The sequence below is a fragment of the Opisthocomus hoazin genome, chromosome 35, assembly GCF_030867145.1.
Source record: "Opisthocomus hoazin isolate bOpiHoa1 chromosome 35, bOpiHoa1.hap1, whole genome shotgun sequence".
NCBI lineage: Eukaryota > Metazoa > Chordata > Aves > Opisthocomiformes > Opisthocomidae > Opisthocomus > Opisthocomus hoazin.
Window position 1 is genome coordinate 3,165,965 of NC_134448.1, and position 21,492 is coordinate 3,187,456.

The following is a 21,492-nucleotide window of genomic DNA, read 5'->3' on the forward strand; positions in this document are numbered from 1 at the left end:
TGGGGTGGCTGAGGACACGGCCGGGAAGACCCCAAGGACACGGGGTGGCAAAGAAGCTCCCCGTGGGGGTCCCGGCCACTGTGGTACGGTCTCCAAGCCACTGGCACAGAAGCGGCGTGTCCGCCCGCTCAGAATGCCACGTGTCACAAAAATTAAGGGCTAAAAGCCAGGCGAGACAGAATCCCAGCATGGTCGGGGTTGGAAGGGACCTCTGGGGTCACCCAGCCCAGCCCCCTGCCCAAGCAGGGTCACCCAGAGCAGGCTGCACAGCACCGCGGCCAGGGGGGCTGGAATATCTCCAGAGAAGGAGACTCCACAGCCTCCCTGGGCAGCCTGGGCCAGGGCTCCGGCACCCTCAGAGGGAAGAAGTTCTTCCTCGGGTTCAGCTGGAGCTTCCTCTGCTCCAGTTTGTGCCCATTGCCCCTTGTCCTGTCGCTGGGCACCACTGCAAAGAGTCTGGCCCCGTCCTCCTGACCCCACCCTGCAGACACTGACCGGCATTTCTAAGGTCCCCTCGCAGCCTTCTCTTCTCCAGGCTGAACAAGCCCAGCTCCCTCAGCCTCTCCTCTAGCAGAGATGCTCCAGTCCCCTCCTCATCCTCGCAGCCCTGTGCTGGGCTCTCTCCAGTAGCTCCTCATCTTTCTGGAACTGGGGAGCCAGAACTGGACTCTCTCCAGTAGCTCCTCATCTTTCTGGAACTGGGGAGCCAGAACTGGACTCTCTCCAGTAGCTCCTCATCTTTCTTGAACTGGGGAGCCCAGAACTGGACTCTCCCCAGTAGCTCCTCATCTTTCTGGAACTGGGGAGCCCAGAACTGGACTCTCCCCAGTAGCTCCTCATCTCTCTTGAACTGGGGAGCCCAGAACTGGGTTCTCTCCAGTAGCTCCTCATCTTTCTTGAAGTGGGGAGCCCAGAACTGGGCTCTCTCCAGTAGCTCCTCATCTTTCTTGAAGTGGGGAGCCAGAACTGGACTCTCTCCAGTAGCTCCTCATCTCTCTTGAACTGGGGAGCCCAGAACTGGACTCTCTCCAGTAGCTCCTCATCTTTCTTGAAGTGGGGAGCCCAGAACTGGACTCTCTCCAGTAGCTCCTCATCTTTCTTGAAGTGGGGAGCCCAGAACTGGACTCTCTCCAGTAGCTCCCTCATCTTTCTGGAACTGGGGAGCCCAGAACTGGACTCTCCCCAGTAGGTCCTCATCTTTCTTGAAGTGGGGAGCCCAGACTGGGCTCTCTCCAGTAGCTCCTCATCTCTCTTGAACTGGGGAGCCCAGAACTGGGTTCTCTCCAGTAGCTCCTCATCTTTCTTGAAGTGGGGAGCCCAGAATTGGACTCTCTCCAGTACTCCTCATCTTTCTTGAACCGGGGAGCCCAGAACTGGACTCTCTCCAGTAGCTCCTCATCTTTCTTGAAGTGGGGAGCCCACAACTGGGCTCTCTCCAGTAGCTCCTCATCTTTCTGGAACTGGGCAGCCCACAACTGGACTCTCCCCAGTAGCTCCTCATCTTTCTGGAACTGGGGAACCCAGAACTGGGCTCTCTCCAGTAGCTCCTCATCTTTCTTGAACTGGGGAGCCCAGAACTGCACCCAGGACTCCAGATGGGGCCTCCCCAGGGCTGAGCAGAGGGGGAGGAGAACCTCCCTGACCTGCTGCCCACACTCCTCTTGATGCACCTCAGGATCCCGTTGGCCTTCTTGGCACCCAGGGCACGCTGCTGGCTCATGGTCACCCTGTCGTCCATCAGGACACCCAGGGCCACACGTCGTAAAAATTAAGGCAAGACCTTGCTAAACCAGCTCAGGCGTGACTGGGGCTACCGGGGCTGCAGGAGGGGGGGGGGGGAAAAGTCACGTGGGGGTTTTCAGCCCGACACAAGCCCCCCGCCCCGCCGCGCGCTGACCGAGCACCTTCTCGAGAGAGCACGGCGAAGCTGACGCCGGGGTCGCTGAGCTTCACAAAAGGCACGGATCCCTCTTCCAGCCCTTTCCTGGCCAGCAGGATGTTTTTCGCGCACACGTTGCCGTGCACCAGGTTTTTATCCTCCTGCGGGAACGAGGGGATACGAAAAGCTCGGAGAAAACCCCGCCGCCGCCTCGGAACGCGGCACAGGTCTACGGACGGCGGCGGGAAGGGGATAAAAGGAAGGGGGGGATTGCTCGGCGCAGGGGCGCGTGCCCTCCCAAGCCGCTTGGCCGGAAGCCCGGTGAGCGGTGAAGGCAGCGGGCTCGGCGGTGGCTTTTCCCAGCTCGCCCAGCCCCGAAACGAAGCCGCGGAGCCGGCGTCTGAAGTCGCCGTGAGCCAGCCCGGCCCGTCACCTCGGGGGAAGGAGGGAGCGAGGAGGGGGGCTGGAGCTGCAGGCAGGGAATGGGAACGCTCAGAATGTGTTGATCTGCTCGGAGGGCAGGGGAAAGCACGGCAGAGAGGTCTGCGGCGAGACCCAGGGGCGCAGCCGGAGGAAAAGGCGCCCGGAGGCGATTTCCAGCCCGGATCGCCGCCGGGAAACCCTCAGTCCCAGCCCCGTTACCAGGTAGCTCAAGGAAACCCTCAGTTCCCAGCCCCATTACCAGGTAGCTCAAGGAAACCCTCAGTTCCCAGCCCCATGACCAGGTAGCTCAAGGAAACCCTCAGTTCCAGCCCCAGTTACCAGGTAGCTCAAGGGAAACCCTCAGTTCCCAGCCCCGTTACCAGGTAGCTCAAGGCACTGGCCAGCTGCTTGGCCACGGTGATTTTCCAGCCGACGGCGACCCGGCCTTTCTCCTTCCGCAGCAGCACGTCCAGAGGTCCGTGTTCCACGAACTCCTCCACCATGATATCTGGGGGGAAGACGGCGGAATTTCCCTCGGGCCGGCGACGGAGCCGGCAGCGGCGCGAGGCCGAGCGCCGTTAACTCACTCTCGGAGCCTCGCACGCAGACTCCGTGCACGAAAGCCAAGTGGACGTGCGAGACTTGGCTCATCAGGCTGGCCGTCTCGAAAAAGGCCTGGGGAGGGGAGCGAGACCGTCGCGGGGGGCGGCCGGAGCACCGAGACGGCGGCTCGGGGCCGGGTTTCCCCCCCCGCCGCGACAGGCTCACCAGGGCGATGTCTCTGTGGCTGGGGTCCAGGACTTTGAGGACGACGTGCATCTCCCGGCCGTTGTTGTTCTGCTCAGTGGAGAAATACTCGGCTTCGTCGTCGGCGGTGCCGCAGACGTTCAGCACGCCGTCGTAGATGTTGGTGCGGGTGCCCTGCCCCAGGTGGGCTCGCTGCGGGCGGACGGGGGAAGGCAGGCGGGCGTCAGATCCCCCCCCAGCAGCGTGCGGCGGGGGGAATTTTCACCCCCGCCACGCCTCGCCCCCCTTCCCTCCGTGCCACCTCCGCTGCGGATGGCGGGGAAGAAACCCCTCCCGCCCGCACCGGCGCTGCCCTTTCCTTGAAGATGGAAGGAATAAAACGCCCAACCGAGCCCCAACGCCGCTCCGCGTCTCCCTCCGCTTCGCGGTGAGGTCGGCGGAGCAGCTCCCTCGTCTCTACCCGCGGCCCCCGGTGAGCCCCGCACGCCACCTGCGTGATCTCGTTCTTGCGGATCTGGTGGAAGCTGAGCTGGGTCAGGTTGAGGATCTGCTTCGTGCTGTCCTTCGCCTTCCGCGTGATCAGCAGGTCCGAGATCTCTGCGGGAGGAGGGAGCAGACGCGTGCTAAGCCCTTGGGAACTCCCGGACGCTGCGGTTCCTCGAGCGTGGCAGAGGGAAGATCACCCGTCCTCGTACCTCCCGGCTTGGGCGGGCAGCATCTCTTCACCGTGAAGCTCTCGTCGCCGGATTTGAGCGTGCAGCCCTTGAGCACGTCCAAGAGCTCCCGCAAAGTGGGAAACTCCCGGTCCCACCCTTCCAGCACAAAGGAGTTTCCTTTTTTTTGGATCCGGAACTGCCTGTACTTGAGGGCTCCCTGCACGCCAGAAGCCTGGGAAAGATGAGGGTCAGGAGAGCTCCCCGCCACGCAGCTCGGAGCGGGCGCAGCCTAACGAGACCAGCAGCTCCCGGAGCTCGCCGTTCCCGGGAACGCCGCGCTGGGAACAGCGTCTTACCTGCTGCTGGGTCCTCTTCACCACGGAGAGGATCATCCTGTTGAAGTCGAGGACGCTCCAGCGGATGACGTAGAGCCCTTCCTCCTGCTCCTCCCGCCGCAGCTTGGCGAAAACAAATTCCTCCCTGGAAGTAGGGATGAAAAAAAAAGGGAGGAGCGGTTTTGGAGGAGCCCCCGGGGAGACGGCGCGGGCTCCTCGGTACCCCCCCCCCCCGGCAGCCACTTACTGCATGGGGCCATGGATGCCGTTCAAGATGCTCATGACGAGTCGCGGCGGCGCCACGTCGTGACAGAGGTAGTGGCTGGAGTCGGCGGTGAGGCGGAAATAACCGTCCACCAGCGAGACCAGGGAGAGCGCGCTCTCGGGGGATGGGAGAACCACGTCCTGGAAGCGGGAGGGCCCCGAGCGTGAGGGCGAGCAGCCCCCGACCCACCCATCCCTCCGCCAGCCCACGGAAAAGATCCTCGTTCCTCCCAGCGCCGCCGGCCTCCGGAGCGCGACGCCACGCGAGAGCCCTGCTCACCAGGCACTTGTTGTCCTGCCGGTGGACGCTGACCCGACAGCCCTCGACGACGACGTGTGTGATCTCCCGGAAATCGCAGAAACGGACCCATTTCGGCTCGCTCCGCTCCACCGGCTGCGTCGGCCCCTTGGGCTCCAGCTCTTTGTTTCTGCTCTTTCTCCCAAAATATCCACGATGGGAGAAGCTCTCGACGCTCTGCGGAGGGGGAGACGCAAAGGCATTGGCTTCCGGCCCTTCCCATCACTGGGAAACGGCACCGCTGGGTTGCAGTGGCTACTGGGCAAACTGGGATACACTGGAAGGGAACTTGGGGTTCCTGGAGAGCTCGAGGAAAAGCTGAGGAGCATGGGGTAAGGAGAAGAAGCCGGCATGGGATGGGATTTGGATGGGAACGGCTCTTCCCACCCACTGACCTACCTCCACGGGCACCGGCCGCCACTGGATCCCACCGGTGCCGGTGACGAGGACCTCGTGGGTGACAGCTCGGTCCCCGGGGAGCGTCGCCTGGCCGCGCTCCAGCGGCGAGCGTCCCCCGTTGACGTAGAGCTGCCCCTTCTCCCCCTCGGAGGAGGTCTCCAAGGAGAGCACAGGGAAGAGCTCGCTGCCGAAGCGAGGCGCCAGCTGCTCCAAGGTCGCCAGGTATTTGTACATGACGTCCTGCGGCGTCAGCTTGCCGGCGCCGACCGTGTGCCGCTGGAAGTGCCGCAGGAACTTCTTGAAGACGTTTTTCATGCGGAATTTGGTCAGGTAGTTGTTCTGCTGGATCTGGCGGCGGAAGGAACGCGGGATGCAGTCCTTGAAGCTGCGGGAGGGGAAGAAAACTGGTCGGTGAGACCTCAGAATCCCAGAATGGTGGGGGTTGGAAGGGACCTCTGGGGGTCACCCAGCCCAACCCCCTGCCCAAGCAGGGTCACCCAGAGCAGGGGGCACAGCACCATGTCCAGGCGGGGCTGGAATATCTCCAGAGAAGGAGACTCCACAGCTTCCCTGGGCAGCCTGGGCCAGGGCTCCGGCACCCTCAGAGGGAAGAAGTTCTTCCTCGGGTTCAGCTGGAGCTTCCTCTGCCCCAGTTTGTGCCCGTTGCCCCTTGTCCTGTCGCTGGGCACCACTGGACAGAGCCTGGCCCCGTCCTCCTGACCCCCACCCTGCAGACACTGATCGGCATTTCTAAGGTCCCCTCTCAGCCTGCTCTTCTCCAGGCTGAACAAGCCCAGCTCCCTCAACCTCTCCTCCTAGCAGAGATGCTCCAGTCCCCTCCTCATCCTCGCAGCCCTGCACTGGACTCTCTCCAGTAGCTCCTCATCTCTCTTGAACTGGGGAGCCCAGAACTGGACCCTCTCCAGTAGCTCCTCATCTCTCTTGAACTGGGGAGCCCACAACTGGACTCTCTCCAGTAGCTCCTCATCTCTGTTGAACTGGGGAGCCCACAACTGGACTCTCTCCAGTAGCTCCTCATCTTTCTGGAACTGGGGAGCCCAGAACTGGACCCAGCACTCCAGATGGGGCCTCCCCAGGGCAGAGCAGAGGGGGAGGAGAACCTCCCTGACCTGCTGCCCACACTCCTCTTGATGCACCCCAGGATCCCGTTGGCCTTCTTGGCACCCAGGGCACGCTGCTGGCTCATGGTCACCCTGTTGTCCCCCAGCACTCCCAGTCCCTCTCCGCAGAGCTGCTCTCCAGCAGGTCAGCCCCAGCCTGTCCTGGTGCCTGGGGTTGTTCCTCCCCAGGTGCAGGACCCTGCCCTTGCCCTGGTTGAACCTCAGCAGGTTCCTCTCCACCCAGCTCTCCAGCCTGGCCAGGGCTCGCTGGATCCTGCACAGCCTGCCGGTGCATCCACCCCTCCTCCCAGTTTGGTGCCATCAGCAAACTGGCTGAGGGGACGCTTTAATTCTTCATCCAGATCATTGATGAAGAAGTTGAACAAGACCGGGCCCAGTACTGACCCCTGAGGACACCACCAGTTCCAGGCCTCCAACCAGACCCAGCGCCACTGATGCCAACCCTCTGAGCTCTGCCCTTCAGCCCCTTCTCACTCCACCTCACCGACCACTCCTCCAGCCCACACCGACAGCGAAAAACGCAGCCGGAGGAGCCGCGAGCGATCCCTCCATCGCCTCCCTCGTCGCTGGTGAGGGAAGAGGGTGAGAAACCAGCAGGAACCCTCCAGAGAACGGCCGAGCGGGAAGCCCCCGGCCCCGAGGGCGAGAAGCCAAGCAGCCACCTGTGTTTCCGGGCCACGTCCTCCAGGGAGACGCCCGTCCTGATGGCGAGGTGCGAGAGGTGAAGCACGGCCATGCCCAAGCTTTCGTTCTTGAACCTCTGGATCTCCTGCTCGGTCTGGAGGTCTTTCAAAGAGGCGACGTCGTTGATGAATTCAAATTTCCCCTATAAAAAGTTAAGTAAAAGGGAACAAAATAAATCTTGTGCTGATGTGTGGAGTGATTTTTCTTGGCTTTTTTTATTTTGAAGGTGGAGCGGGATCCCCTCGGCTCGGCTCCGGCCTCCCAGGGAGGCTTCAAGCGGGACAAAGAGCTTCCTGAGGGCAAAACTCCACTGTCTGTCCTTTAAACAAAGCTCTCACAGATGGAAAAACAGCTCCCGACAGCGGGGCTGAGCCGAATCTGGCTGGATCGAGAAAATCACCCGCGTTTCCGCAACCCCGGGGGCGAGCGAGCCCCCCCGGCGCGTTACCTGCTCGAAGAGGTACTCGAAGGACGACCTGTCGAGCAGGGCTCCTCCTCGGAGCTTCTCGTCAGGCGAGTCGCTGTGCCGGGGCACGTTGCGACAGACCGCCGGCTCCTTGTCGTTCATCCCGTGCCAGTTCCGAAAGTAGAACCTGGAGGGGAAGAGGAGCGGAGATGGGGGGCTGGGGGCTGTCCCTGTGCTCTCTCGCAGCCGAGAAGGACGCCCTGGGTTTGGGTTCTGAAGCCAAAGTGGCTGCCCTGGAGCTGCCTGAGGCTCGTTTCAACCATAAACCCGCTCCATCCGCCCGGCACGGCTGCCTGTTCCCTCCCCACAGCAGCTTTGGTCACCACGAGGACAGAATCCCAGAATCCCAACGTGGTGGGGGTTGGCAGGGACCTCTGGGGTCACCCAGCCCAACCCCCTGCCCAAGCAGGGTCACCCAGAGCAGGGGGCACAGCACCGCGGCCAGGGGGGCTGGAATATCTCCAGAGAAGGAGACTCCACAGCCTCCCTGGGCAGCCTGGGTCAGGGCTCCAGCACCCTCAGAGGGAAGAAGTTCTTCCTCGGGTTCAGCTGGAGCTTCCTCTCCTCCAGTTTGTGCCCGGTGCCCCTTGTCCTGTCGCTGGGCACCACTGGACAGAGCTTGGCCCCGTCCTCCTGACCCCCACCCTGCAGACACTGACCGGCATTTCTAAGGTCCCCTCTCAGCCTTCTCTTCTCCAGGCTGAACAAGCCCAGCTCCCTCAGCCTCTCCTCCTAGCAGAGATGCTCCAGTCCCCTCCTCATCCTCGCAGCCCTGCGCTGGGCTCTCTCCAGTAGCTCCTCATCTTTCTGGAACTGGGGAGCCCAGAACTGCACCCAGGACTCCAGATGGGGCCTCCCCAGGGCAGAGCAGAGGGGGAGGAGAACCTCCCTGACCTGCTGCCCACACTCCTCCTCATGCACCTCAGGATCCCATTGGCCTTCTTGGCACCCAGGGCACGCTGCTGGCTCAGGGTCACCCTGTCGTCCCCCAGTACTCCCAGTCCCTCTCCGCAGAGCTGCTCCCAGCAGGGCCGCCCCAGCCTGTCCTGGTGCCTGGGGTTGTTCCTCCCCAGGTGCAGGACCCTGCCCTTGCCCTGGTTGAACCTCAGCAGGCGGAAGGACGGGTCGACGCCGGAATCGGCCGCGGCCTCAAAAAACGCGGCCTCAGCGCAAGGCGTCGACCCCGGCGCCGGGAGGCGAAGGGGAAGCGGCCTCTTCCTGCCACCAAAACCGGTTCCCGTGAGCTTTTTGCGCTGTTTTACGACCGGCTGCGCTGCGCAACGCGCAGAACTGTCCCAGCCAGCAGAGCTTCATTAAAGGGACCCTAATTAACAGAGCGGAAGAGACGGAGCCGGGGATGGAGTTGAGAGAATGGAGCTGGGGATGGAGCTGAGGGGACAGAGAGCTGAGGGGCCGGAGAGCTGAGGGGACGGAGCCGGGGGGGACGGAGCCGGGGACAGAGCGGAGGGGATGGAGCTGGGGATGGAGCGGCGGGGATGGAGCAGGGGGGACGCAGCCAGGGGGACGCAGCCAGGGACAGAGTTCGGGGGGGACAGAGCCAGGAGGAACAGAGCTGGGGGCACAGAGCTGGGGACGGAGCTGGGGACGGAGCAGAGGCGATGGATCCGGGAGGACGGAGCCGGGGGGACAGAGCTGGGGGGGACGGAGCCGGGGACAGAGCGGAGGGGACGGAGCTAGGGATGGAGAGGTGGGGATGGAGCAGGGGGGATGCAGCCAGGGGGACGCAGCCAGGGGGGACGCAGCCCGGGACAGAGTCGGGGGGGACAGAGCCAGGAGGAACAGAGCTGGGGGCACAGAGCTGGGGACGGAGCTGGGGACGGAGCAGAGGCGATGGATCCGGGAGGACGGAGCCGGGGGGGACGGAGCCGGGGATGGAGTGGAGGAGATGGAGCCGGGGACGGAGCTGAGGGGATGGAGCCGAGGTGGGGGATGGAGCCGGGGGGGTACAGAGCCCGGGGGGGGGGGACGGAGCCGGGGGTGGGACGGCCTCACCTGATGCGGAACAGCAGGCTGCGGTCGGTGTCTTCGCCGATGTGGAAGAGGTGGTTGGGCGGGAGCCAGACGCGGCTCCGGGCGTCGTAGAGCGCGAAGAGGCTGTAGCAGAGCGGCGTGACGCCTGCGGAGGGAACGCGGCTCCCCTCAGGCACCCCAAAAATCCACTTTGTGGGGAAAAAAGAACCCCAAAACCCCCATTTTCCACCTCCTTCCGCTCGGCCCGGCGCGGTTTTTGCGGCTCCGCCGGGAGAAATCGGCGGCGAGCGGAAACCGAGGGCTCCCGAACTGGCGACGCCGCCGAGCCGGAGGCGAAGGAGCCGCTCCCCGACTCCCCGAGCCGTCAGCGCGTGCCCGGCTTCCCCGCTTCCGAAAAACGCCACCAGAGCAGGGATTTACGGGATAAAGCGGCTACGACAGCGCCGGAGACGAGGAAAGCGGGAATTTCCCAGCCACGGGACGCGAGGCGGGGGGGGGTTTGGCGTCTCGGCGGCGCGACGAGGTGCGACAGTGCCGCGACGAGGCGCGACGGCGCTCACCGATCCGGCGAGCGAGGTCGATGCAGATCTCCTCGGCGCTGAGCGTGCCGCGGGCGTAGGTCCGGCACCGCTCCCGCCCCTCCTCGCCGCCCCAGTGCAGGCAAACCCGGACGCTGCCGCTCGCCGCGCCGCCGCAGCCTCCGCCGTCCGACTCACCGGGCTTCGGCGCGCGTCGGCACAGCGACATGGCGACGGGCCCCGACGACGCCCCGGCTGCGGGGGAGGAATATTGGAAAACGAGCGTTGAGCGGAGCACGGAGCCACCCGTTCCCAGTCTCTCCCAGTTGGGGAACTGGGCGGGCTCCGCCCCGACGCCGCGGCTCCGCACCTCGCCGACAGCTGAAGCATAACGGGGCGCCGGTCTCCGAAGGCGGCGCGGGACGGGGCTGGCGTCACCTGGAGCGGGGGGAAGTGATGTGTCGGCGAGACCGGGAAGCCGGATCCCCAGCCCCACATATCCCGACCCCTCGCACCCCACAGGCCCCAGCCCCACACATCCTGACACCCCCAGCCCCACATATCCCAATCCTCGCACCCCACAGGTCCCAGCCCCACACATCCTCACACAGTCCCACACATCCCGACCCCTCACACCCCACAGGCTCCAGCCCCACACATCCTGACACCCCCAGCCCCACACATCCCAACCCCTCACACCCCACAGGCCCCAGCCCCACACCTCCTGACACCCCCAGCCCCACACATCCCGACCCCTCACACCCCACAGGTTCCAGCCCCACACATCCTGACACCCCCAGCCCCACATATCCCGACCCCTCACACCCCACAGGCCTAGCCCCCCCAAAGCCCCCCAGCCCTGTGTGCCCCAATACCCACAGGTCCCTTACCTGTGGGGCCCCCAACCCCACATGCCCCGAGCCCCACAAGTCCTGACCCCACCCCAGAGCCTCTCAACAGCCCCCCCACTCCCCGAGACCCCCAGCCCCACACCCTGAGACCCTCACCCCAGAGACTCCCAGCCCCACACCCTGACACCCTCACCCCGAGCCCCCCCCAGGCCCGGCCCCCTCCCACCCCGAGTCCCGCAGGCCTCACCCCCCGCCCCACAGCCCCCCGATCCCGCCCCTCGGCTCCCGGCCGCCCTCCCTCGCCCCTCCGGGACCCCCCCACACCGACCGGGACCCGCCACCGGCCCGGTCCCCCCGGCTCCTACCGGGCCCCGGGCCCCGCTCCCCGCTGGCCCCGTCGCCGCTCCGGCTCCCTCCGCCCCGCAGAGCCACCGCCTCCCATTGGGCCCGAGAGACGCGCGCTGCCATTGGCCAGCCGCTGCCACGCCGCCACGCCCACACGCCTGCGCCCCATGGGCGGGGCGCTGGGAGCGGCCCCGGCCCGGGAAGAGCCGGCAGCAGCGGCTATTGGCTGAGAGGTGGGGAGGGGGCGGAGCTGGGCGGGAGTGGGAGGGGCCACGCGTGGAGCTACACCGGGGGCGGGGCTGGAGGGGCACAGCTGGGTCCACACCGAGGGGCGGGGCTACGGGGGCACAGCTGGATCCAAACCCCAGGGGCGGGGCTACAGGGGCACAGCTGGATCCACCCCAGGGGGCGGGGCTACAGGGGCACAGCTGGGTCCCAACGGGGGGCGGGGCTACAGGGGCACAGCTGGATCCACCCCAGGGGGCGGGGCTACAGGGGCACAGCTGCATCCATACCCCAGGGGTGGGCCTACAGGGGCACAGCTGGATCCAAATGGGGGGCGGGGCTACAGGGGCACAGCTGCATCCACACCCCAGGGGCGGGGCTACAGGGGCACAGCTGGATCCAAACAGGGGGCGGGGCTACAGGGGCACAGCTGCATCCACACCCCAGGGGCGGGGCTACAGGGGCACAGCTGGATCCAAACAGGGGGCGGGGCTACAGGGGCACAGCTGCATCCACACCCCAGGGACGGGGCTATAGGGGCACAGCTGGATCTGGGGACACCTCTGGATCAGGGCCCAGCCCAAGGGGGAGCACAGCTGGATGCCAAGCCTGGGGGGCACAGCTGGACCAAGGGGCCACAGCTGGATCCCAAACCCGGGGCCACAGCTGGATCGACACACCACAGCTGGAACCAAAACAGGGGGGCACAACAGGGGCACAGCTGGATTCAAAACCGGAGGCACAGCTGGACCCACACCAAGGGGGGGCTGGAGAGGGCACAGCTGGATCCAAGCCGGGGGCACAGCTGGATCGAAGGGCCACAGCTGGATCCAAAGCCCGGGAAAAGCTGGAACAAGCAGCCACAGCTGGATCCAAAGCCCGGGGCCACAGCTGGACCGAGAGGCCACAGCTGGATGCACACCAAGGGCGGGGGGCTACAGAGAGCACAGCTGGATCCAAACCAGCGAAGTGGTGGCCGCACAGCTGGACTGCAGCACAGCTGGATTGATTCGCCACAGCTGGATCCAGAACCAGGGCCCACAGCTGGACCAAGGGTGCACAGCCAGACCCAGAACTGGGGGGCACAGCTGGATCGAGGGGCCACAGCTGGATCCCAGAACCTGGGGGGGCACAGCTGGACTGCGAGGCCACAGCTGGATCCAGAACCGGGGGCACAGCTGGACTGAGGGCCCACAGCTGGATCCAGAACGTGGGGCACAGCTGGATCGAGGGCCCACAGCTGCATCCCAGAACCTGGGGGGCACAGCTGGTCTGAGGGGCCACATCTGGATCCAGAACCAGGGCCCACAGCTGGACCCAGAACCTGGGGGGCACAGCTGGACTGGGGGGGCCACATCTGGATCCAGAATCGGGGGCACAGCTGGATTAAGGGCCCACAGCTGGATCCAGAACTGGGGGGGCACAGCTGGATCGAGGGCCCACAGCTGGATCCAGAACCAGGGGGGGCACAGCCGGCGCGAGGCCCCGCAGCGAGGGGCACGGCCACACAGCTGGCGGCACAGCTGGCCCCCAGCCCCTCCCCCACCACGCCACGCCCAGCTTCTCCCATCTCTTTATTCCCCGCCCGCCGCCGCGCGCCGGCACCCCTCCCCCCCAGCACCCCCCCCCCCCCCGGCCCTCGCAGGGTGGGGGGGGGGGGAGGGGAGGCGCACACCCCCCCCCCTTTTTTTTAATGCTTTATGCCCTTTTTTTAGCCTCGAGGCCTTTTTCTGAGCCTTTTGAACTTTTTTTTGAGCCTTTAAGTCCGGTTTTTCAGCCTTTTGGGGTTTTTTTAGCCTGCAGGAGTTGGGTTTGTAGCTTTTAGGTCTTTTTTTTTCAGCTTTTAGGTCTTTTTTTTTCAGCTTTTAGGTCTTTTTTGTAGCCTTTCGGTCGCTTTTTCCGGCCTTTACGCAAATTTTTTAGCCTTTAGGTCGCTTATTTTAGCTTTTGAGTCGCTTTTTTAGCCTTTAAGTCTTTTTTTTTTTAGCTTTTCCGTCGCTTTTCCCAGCCTTTATGTAATTTTTTTAGCCTTTGGGTCGTTTTTTTCAGCTTTCAGGACTCTCTTTTTCGCCTCTGGGTCACTTTTTGCAGCCTCCAGGTCGGTTTTTTCCAGCCTTTAAGTCATTTTTCCCAGCTTTGGGGCCGTTTTCGCCACGCACACCCCCCCGCGCCCCCCCCCAGCTCATGGCTTTCCTTCCTCCTCGCCGCCGTTCTCCTTCCTGATTTCCTCGTAGGGGGCTTCGCCGCCCTTCTCGGCGGCCTCTCCCACCTTGGCGTTGGGGACCCACAGCCCCGAGTCGATGCAGCGCTGCATGTGGTGCTTGGCCTCCTGCAAGAGGAGTTTGGGGGGGATGAAGGCTCGGGGGGGACGTCCACCAGCCCTGGTGGAGCGGGGGGAGTCCCCCGCGCACCCCCCGAAGCCTGGCGATACTCACGGTGGGATCCATTTTGCTGATGGCGTCCTGTAACATCTGCACGTCCTTCACGTCGAAGCATTTCTGCAGCTCCTGCGAGGCCGAAGGGCGAGGAGAGGAGGAGGGGGAGGTCAGCAAAGCCCCCCACTCCTTAACCCGCGACCAAATTTTGCCGGTTTACCCCCAAAAACAAAGCCAGCGCAGGGCGATACTCACGGGCGGGAGGGACTCGTACACCTCCACGGGGTCGAGCCCGCCGGGGCCCAGGCGTTTCTGCCGCTCCTCTTCCTCGTACTCCTTCATCGCCTTCTCGACGCGCGCCTTGGCTCGCCCCCGCACCCGCTCCTTGAAGGCTTCCAGCTCGTCGTTGAAGCCCTCCATGTACTGCTGGTCGGCCGTCTGCGAGGGGAGCGGTGACGGGGGGCACCCCAGGACCCCCAGGTTCCCCCCCCACAACCCACCCGGGCGCGGCTCGGCGAGCAACCGCCCGCGTGGGGGGTCTGGCTCGGTTTCCTCACCTTAATTTTGGTGAAAAACTGCCTGAAACAAGCCCTGGGGTCGACCTTCAGGCTCTTGGCCAGCTCGAGGATGAACTGCGTGACGATGGTCTGGTGGGCGACCTGCTCCATCAGCGCGTGCTTCTGCAGGGGGGGGGGAAACGGGGCGAGGCTGAAAATTCACCCGGCGGCCGCCAGGGCGGGGGGCTCAGCCCCAACCCCCTTTTTTGGGGGTAAAAGCACCCCCCCAGAGCCCTGCACCCGGCTGCACTCGAGGGTCTCCGAGGGCTTTTGCAGTCCAAATCGCCCCGTGGTTGCGCCCGGCTCGGGGTGCCTCGGTGCGGGGCGGGGGCCCGGAGCTGCCGGAGATGACCCGGGGCGGGAGCCCCTCTGCCGGGGCCAGGCTGGGGGAGCGGGGGCTGCTCGGCTCCGGGGAGACCCCCGCGCCCGCAAACACCCCCCGAAAACAGGGGACAGAACTCTCAGCTGGGCGCTTCCCCCCAGCAAACCCCCCCAGGGCTCCCCCAGCTCCCATTAAAGGTCCCTTCCCCCCTGAGACCCTCCTGTCTCCCATTCAAGGTCCCTTCCCCCCCCCCAGCTCCCCCATCTCCCCCTAAAGGTCTCTTTCCCCCCCAGACCCCCCCGGGGTTCCCCCAACTCCCACTAAAGGTCCCTTCCCCCCCCCAAACCCCCCACGGTTCCCCCATCCCCTGCTAAGGTCCCTTCCCCCCAGACCCCCCCCCAGCTCCCACTCAAGGTCCCTTCCCCCCAAACCCCCCCGGGGCTCCCCCAGCTCCCGGGGAGGTTTCAGGGGGACACTGGGGACCATTCCTGCACCCCGAGGCAGGGGCAGGGCTGGGGTCACCGTCCCTGGGGGGGTTCAGGACCCGCGGGGCCGGGGTCTGGGGGGGGAGCTGGCAGCGTCGGGGTGCCGACGCGGCTCTGTCTGCCCCAACCTCGGCGATTCCGCCATTCCCCGATCCCACGGCTCCCAAATCCCACAGATCCCGGCAGGAAAAGCAGCTCCACCCGCCGGCGAGGCGAGGAGGAGGCAATCCCGGCCTTCCTCCCGCTCTCTCACCTCCTCCACCTCCAGGTCGATGCACCAGATGACCAAGTAATTAGCCGTCTCCTCGCAAACGAGGTGCGGGTTATCCGAGAGGTACTTCTGGCTGTCGTCCCAGCGCCGCAGCATCCCTGGTTGGCAGAGGAAGGTTTTCCCCGCTCGTCAGAGAGCGAACGGGCTCCAAATCTCGTCAGCGAGGCAGGGAGGGGGGAGAAACGATTCATCCCGAGGTTAATTAACCCCCCCAAACTGTGATTAACGAAGGCAGCGCGCGCCGCTTCGCCTCGCCTGGGCGAGCAGGGGGAAAAAACGGAATAAATCCGGAGAAAACCCCGTGGTTTTGGGGCGCCGCGTGCCACCCCCCCCCCGGCGCTCACCGAAGTGTTTGATCTGCTTCTCGTATCTCTCCACGAAGGTTTTGTGTTTCTTCTCCTTCTGCTCCTCCGTCTCCTCCTTCTCCTCCGCTTTGACGTTGAAGACGCTCTGGGGAGCGGAAGGACGTCAGCGACGCGGGGAGGGAAGGGGGGGCACCAGGGGGGGCTCCCCCAAACCCACCTTGCTGAAGCCGTCTTTGCTGAGGGTGTCCACGTTCCAGGGCATGTTCTTCTCCTTCTTCTTCAGCTCCTCCAGTTTGTTCTCCCAGCTCTTCTCCTCGTTCCTCAGCTGCTGGGCTTCAGCCTGGAGCTTCTCCAGCTCGCCCTTCCCGCCGGCCGCCTCCGCCACCTCCAGCTCCTTCAGCTTCTTCTGGCACTCGGCGAGTTTCCGCTTGCATTCCCGGCGTCCTTTGTCCAGCTCCTCCTTCTCCTTCTGGAACTGCTCCATCCTCTCCACGCGAGCCTGGGGGGAGGAAACGCGGTGGGAGAGATGCTGGGGGCATCGTTAAGTCGGGCCCCCCCCGCCCTGGCCTTGTTAGCCACGCTCTGGGAAGTGGGACACGCGCTCCGGGAAGCCGGACACGGGAAGCCAGAGAGCCGGACACACTCTCCGGGAAGCCGGACGCACGGTCCTGGGAAACCAGGAAGCCAGACACGCTCTGGGAAGCCGGACACGGGAAGCTGGAGAGCTGGACATGCTCTCCGGGAAGCTGGACACGCTCTCCGGGAAGCCAGGAAGCCGGACACGGGAAGCCGGACACAGGAAGCCGGACACAGGAAGCCGGAGAGCTGGACATGCTCTCTGGGAAGCTGGACACGCTCTCCGGGAAGCCAGGAAGCCAGACACACTCTGGGAAGCCGGACATGGGAAGCCGGACACGGGAAGCCGGGAAGCTGGACATGCTCTCCGGGAAGCCGGACACGCGCTCCGGGAAGCCAGACACGGGAAGCCAGAGAGCCGGACACGCTCTCCGGGAAGCCGGACACGCGAAGCCGGACACGGGAAGCTGGAGAGCTGGACATGCTCTCTGGGAAGCTGGACACGCTCTCCGGGAAGCCAGGAAGCCGGACACGCTCTGGGAAGCTGGGCATGGGAAGCCGGACACGGGAAGCCGGGAAGCTGGACATGCTCTCCGGGAAGCTGGACACGCTCTCCGGGAAGCCAGGAAGCCGGACACACTCTGGGAAGCCGGACATGGGAAGCCGGACACCGGAAGCCGGGAAGCTGGACACACTCTCTGGGAAGCCGGACGGACGCTCCTGGGAAGCCAGGAAGCCAGACACGCTCCGGGAAGCCGGACACGGGAAGCCGGACATGGGAAGCTGGAGAGCTGGACATGCTCTCCGGGAAGCTGGACACGCTCTCCGGGAAGCCAGGAAGCCAGACACACTCTGGGAAGCCGGACATGGGAAGCTGGACACGGGAAGCCGGCAAGCTGGACACACTCTCTGGGAAGCCGGACACGCGCTCCGGGAAGCCGGACACGGGAAGCCGGGAAGCTGGACACACTCTCTGGGAAGCCGGACACACGCTCTCTGGGAAGCCGGACACGGGAAGCCGGGAAGCCAGACGTGCGCTCTCCGGGAAACTGGACATGGGAAGCTGGACATGGGAAGCCGGGAAGACGGACACGCTCTCCCGGAACGCCGGATGCGCTCTCCGGGATGCCGGACACGGGAAGCCAGACACGCTCTCCCGGGAAGCCGGACGTGGGAAGCCAGGAAGCCGGACACGCTCTCCCGGGAAGCCGGACATACTCCGGAAAGCCGGACATGGGAAGCCGGGAAGCCAGACACGCTCCAGGAAGCCGGACGCGCTCTCTCCAGGAAGCCGGACATGGGAAGCCGGACGCGCTCTCCGGGACACCGGACGCACTCTCCCGGGTCTGTTCTCCCCGGAAGCGCGAGGAGAGGCTCCGAGGGGGAAACGCCGCCTCCAAACCATCCGGATTTAGGGAAAAAAACAAGTCCCCCCCATGCAGCTCCGGTTGGAAGAGCCCGGGGGGGGGCGGCTTCACCCCTTCCCCACACCAAATCGGGGCTGAATCGGGAAAACGGCGGCTCCCGGCTGGCCAAGTCCCCCCGCCCCCCCCAGGTGTCAGCTCCCTGGGGAGGGGGACACGGTGGGGTCAACCCGGCGGGGGCAGCCCCCAGCCCGCTTCCCAGGGGGAACGGGGAGCCCCGGGGGGCCTGGTTGCCATGGAAATGGGGGGCCCAGGGTGAAAAGGGGGGGTCAGGGGGAAGCGATCGCTCTGGGGATGGGCGAGCCCCCCCCCACGGGGGTCCCTGGAGCCGTCGCCATGGCAACCAGGGAATCCATCCCCTCCGGGGGTCCCTGGAGCTTTCGTCACGGGAATGCGGGAGCTCCCCCCCCCCCACGGGGGTCCCCAAGCCGGTCACCATAGCAACAGGAAACACCCCACCCCCCCCGAAATAGGGGAGACCCCTGGGGGTCCCTGGAGCCGTTGCCATGGGAATACGGGAGCCCCTTCCACGGGGGTCCCCGAGCCGGTCGCCATAGCAACACGGAACCCCCCCCTCCCAGCAACAGGGGAGCCCCCCCGGGGGTCCCTGGAGCGGTTGCCATGGGAATGCGGGAGCTCCCCCCCCCACTGGGGTCCCCGAGCCGGTCGCCATAGCAACAGGGGAGGCCCCCCCCCCCGCCGGGGGTCCCGACAGCCGGTTGCCATGGCAACAGGGCGAGGCCCGCCCCCCCCGCTCGCCGTAGCAACAGCGGAGCTCCCCGGGGGGGGTGTGTGTGTCCCCGCAGGCGGTTGCCATGACAACAGCGGAACCCCCTCCGCCCTGGGAACGAGGCTCCCGGTGGAGCCGGGCCCCGGGGGGGCGGCGGAGGCCGCACCTGGTGCCGCCACCGGAAGAGGCTGGCGGTGTCGATGTTGGGGTGCGTCTCGTCTTCATCGTCCGAGACCTCGATGTGGTCCCACACGCTGTAATCCACCATGGCGCGGCCGCCTCCTCCTCCCCTCCCGGGCCCGGCCCCGCCGCCTCCGGTCGCTTCTCGAAGCCTCCAGCGCCCGCCCTGCCCACTTCCGCCCGCGGCCTGCGCACTTCCTGTCGCGCCGGGGTTGCGCACTTCCGCTTGCGCCCGCGCACGCCAACCCCCCCCCCCTTCCGCGCATGCGCGCCGCCGCGCCCGGCACAAAGATGGCGCGGGTCTTAAAGGGACACGCACTCCGGAAAAGGAGGGAGGGCAGGGCCCCCCGCTCGACGCCCCAAGGGGTGCGGGGGGGTGAGAGCGCTCTTCCTCCCCTTCCTTGCGGGGTCTGCCCTGCTCCCGTGGCCAGGGAGGGGGGGCAGGGCCCCCCAGGTGGTGGGGACGGGGACATGGGGACAGAGGGACATGGGGGACACAGGGGGATGTGGGGACGTGGGGACAGATGGACATGGGGACACGGGGACAGGGAAATGGGGGATGTGGGTGACAGAGGGACATAGGGACACAGGGCCATGGGGACAGAGGGACATGAGGGACATGGGGACATGGGGACACAGGGCCATGAGGACAGAGGGACATGGGGACATGGGGGGATGCGAGGACAGGGAAATGGGTGACATGGGGACACAGGGCCATGGGGACAAAGGGCCATGGGGACAGAGGGACATGGGGACACATGGGAACAGAGGGACATGGGGACTTGGGGACACAGGGACATGGGGACACAGGGACAAGGGACAGAGGGACATGGTGGACATGGGGACAGAGGGACACAGGGACATGGGGGAACGTGGGGACAGGGAAAGAGGGGATGTGGGGACAGAGGGACATGGGGACACAGGGACAAGGGAGGACGAAGGGGACATGGGGACACAGAGGGACACAGGGACAGAGGGACATGGGGGACGTGGGGACAGAGAAATGGGGGACATGGGGACACAGAGGGGCACGGGGACATGGGGACACCTGGACATGGGGGGCCATGGGGACAGGGGGACAGGACATGGGGCGACATGGCGCCTTGCAGGGGGACGTTGGGGACATGGTGCCTTGGGGACACAGGGGCATGGGGACACCGGGACATGGAGGGACAAGGTGCCTTGGGGACACAGGGACATGGTGGCAGAGGGACACGGGGACACCGAGACATAGGGACAGAGGGACATGGGTGGACTGGGACATGGGGGGACACCGGGATGTGGTAGCAGAGGGACATGGGGACACCAGGACATGGGGACATTGGGACATGGGGGGGAAGGCAGGGACATGGGGGGACACCAGGACATGGGGACACCGGGACATGGAGGGACAAGGTGCCTTGGGGACATAGGGACATGGTGGCAGAGGGACATGGAGACACGGGGACATGAGGGGACATGGGGACACGTGGAGGTGGGGATGCCAGGACATGGTGGCATGGGGACAAGAGGACACTGAGACATGGGGACACAGGGACATGGGGGGGAACAAGGGGACATGGGGGGACACCAGGACATGGGGGGGACACTGGGATGTGGTGGCAGAGGGACATGGGGACACCGGGACAAGGGGGGGAACACGGGGACACAGGGGGACACCAGGACATGGGGACACTGGGACATGGGGACAGGGGGACACGGGGGGACATTGGGACGTGGTGGCAGAGGGACATGGGGACACCGGGACACAGGGGGACACCGGGATGTGGTGGCACAGGGACATGGGGGGACACCATGATGTGGGGGGACACCAGGACGTGGGGACACAGGGACATGGGGACAGAGCGACATGGGGGGACACTGGGACGTGGGGGGACACCAGGACGTGGGGGGACACCGGGACGTGGTGGCAGAGGGACACGTGGACACCGGTACACGGGGGGGGACATCGGGACATGGGGACACCAGGACATGGGGGGGGGCACCGGGACGAGGTGGCACAGGACATGGGGGGACACCGGTACAACGAGGGGGGGGGAGCCGGGGGACCCTGGGGACACCGAGGGTGCCGGGGGACACCGGTGTCACCCCCCCCCCCCCGGTGCCGTTGCGGGGGGGGCCGCTCCCGCCGCGTTTCCGCTGTCACCGGGCGCTGCCGGCGGCCCCGGGACCCGCCCAGGTACGGGAGCGGCCCCTCTCCCCTCCCCCGCCGCCGCCAGAGCCCGCACCGCCCCCCCACCCCCCACCCCGAGCATCCCCCCGGGACCCCCCGGGGCACCCCCGGGACCGTGCGGTGGCCGGGAGCAGTGCGCGGCGGCGGCTGCAGCCCGAGGAACCGGGGGGCTGCGGGACCGGGGCTGCGGGAGAGGGGGCTGCGGGGCTGCGGGAGGGGGGGCTGCGGGACTGGGGGCTCCGGGGATGCGGAGATGCAGGACTGGGGGCTCCAGGAGCGGAGGCTGCGGGGCTGCGGGGATACAGGACCGGGGGCTCCGGTGCGCGACGATGCAGCAGCGGGGGCTCCAGGGATGCGGGACCGGAGGCTCCGGGGATGCGGGACCAGGGGCTCCGGGGCCGGGGGATGCAGCACCGGGGGTTCCAGGGATGCGGAGCTGCCGCACCGGGCGCGCCGGGGATGTGGGACCGCGGGCTACGGGGATGCGGGACCGGGGGCTGCGGGACCGGGGGCTCCAGCGTTGCGGCAGAGGGGGCTGCAGGGATGCGGGGATACAGGACGGGGGGCTTCGGGGATGTGGGAGATGGGGCTGCGGGGAAGCGGGGATGCACATTTTGGGAGCAGAGCTGCGAAACGAGCCCGGCAGGGACCCCCAAAGCTACGTTAGAAGTTTGAGGGGGCAAGACAAGCAAGCAGCCCCAGGCTCTGTGCCTCTGTGCGAGCAGTGCCATGGGCAGATGAGGCTGAGCAACCGCTTTCCAGGCTATCCCCTTCTGGCTGCCAGCTGTCTCCAGATGTTCGAGGTTTTGGAGCAGGGAAAGTATCTTGTCAGGGACCCCCCCATTCACAGCCTACGTTTGAAGTTTGAGG

General features: G+C 65.9%; 2 protein-coding genes across 2 annotated transcripts; both read right to left on the minus strand.

The window, feature by feature from the left end:
• Positions 1 to 1,794: 1,794 nt before the first annotated feature.
• Positions 1,795 to 11,071, minus strand: TYK2 (tyrosine kinase 2). The gene is made up of 17 exons (XM_075445938.1): positions 11,020 to 11,071; positions 10,174 to 10,241; positions 9,846 to 10,058; positions 9,307 to 9,430; positions 7,276 to 7,420; positions 6,806 to 6,969; positions 5,002 to 5,386; positions 4,585 to 4,779; positions 4,288 to 4,445; positions 4,062 to 4,185; positions 3,745 to 3,937; positions 3,540 to 3,646; positions 3,071 to 3,241; positions 2,890 to 2,977; positions 2,683 to 2,810; positions 1,898 to 2,040; positions 1,795 to 1,819 (listed from the first exon to the last, which is right to left on the minus strand). Exons 3-17 carry the CDS (start codon positions 10,030 to 10,032, stop codon positions 1,795 to 1,797), a joined length of 2,337 nt encoding a protein of 778 aa, XP_075302053.1. The 5' UTR covers positions 10,033 to 10,058; positions 10,174 to 10,241; positions 11,020 to 11,071.
• Positions 11,072 to 13,035: 1,964 nt separating this feature from the next.
• Positions 13,036 to 18,623, minus strand: CDC37 (cell division cycle 37, HSP90 cochaperone). Its single transcript, XM_075446041.1, has 8 exons — positions 18,436 to 18,623; positions 15,757 to 16,038; positions 15,579 to 15,684; positions 15,217 to 15,332; positions 14,157 to 14,279; positions 13,855 to 14,037; positions 13,660 to 13,731; positions 13,036 to 13,553 (listed from the first exon to the last, which is right to left on the minus strand). The coding sequence occupies exons 1-8, from the start codon at positions 18,535 to 18,537 to the stop codon at positions 13,407 to 13,409; spliced, it is 1,131 nt and encodes a 376-aa protein (XP_075302156.1). The 5' UTR covers positions 18,538 to 18,623; the 3' UTR covers positions 13,036 to 13,406.
• Between the last annotated feature and the right edge of the window lie 2,869 nt (positions 18,624 to 21,492).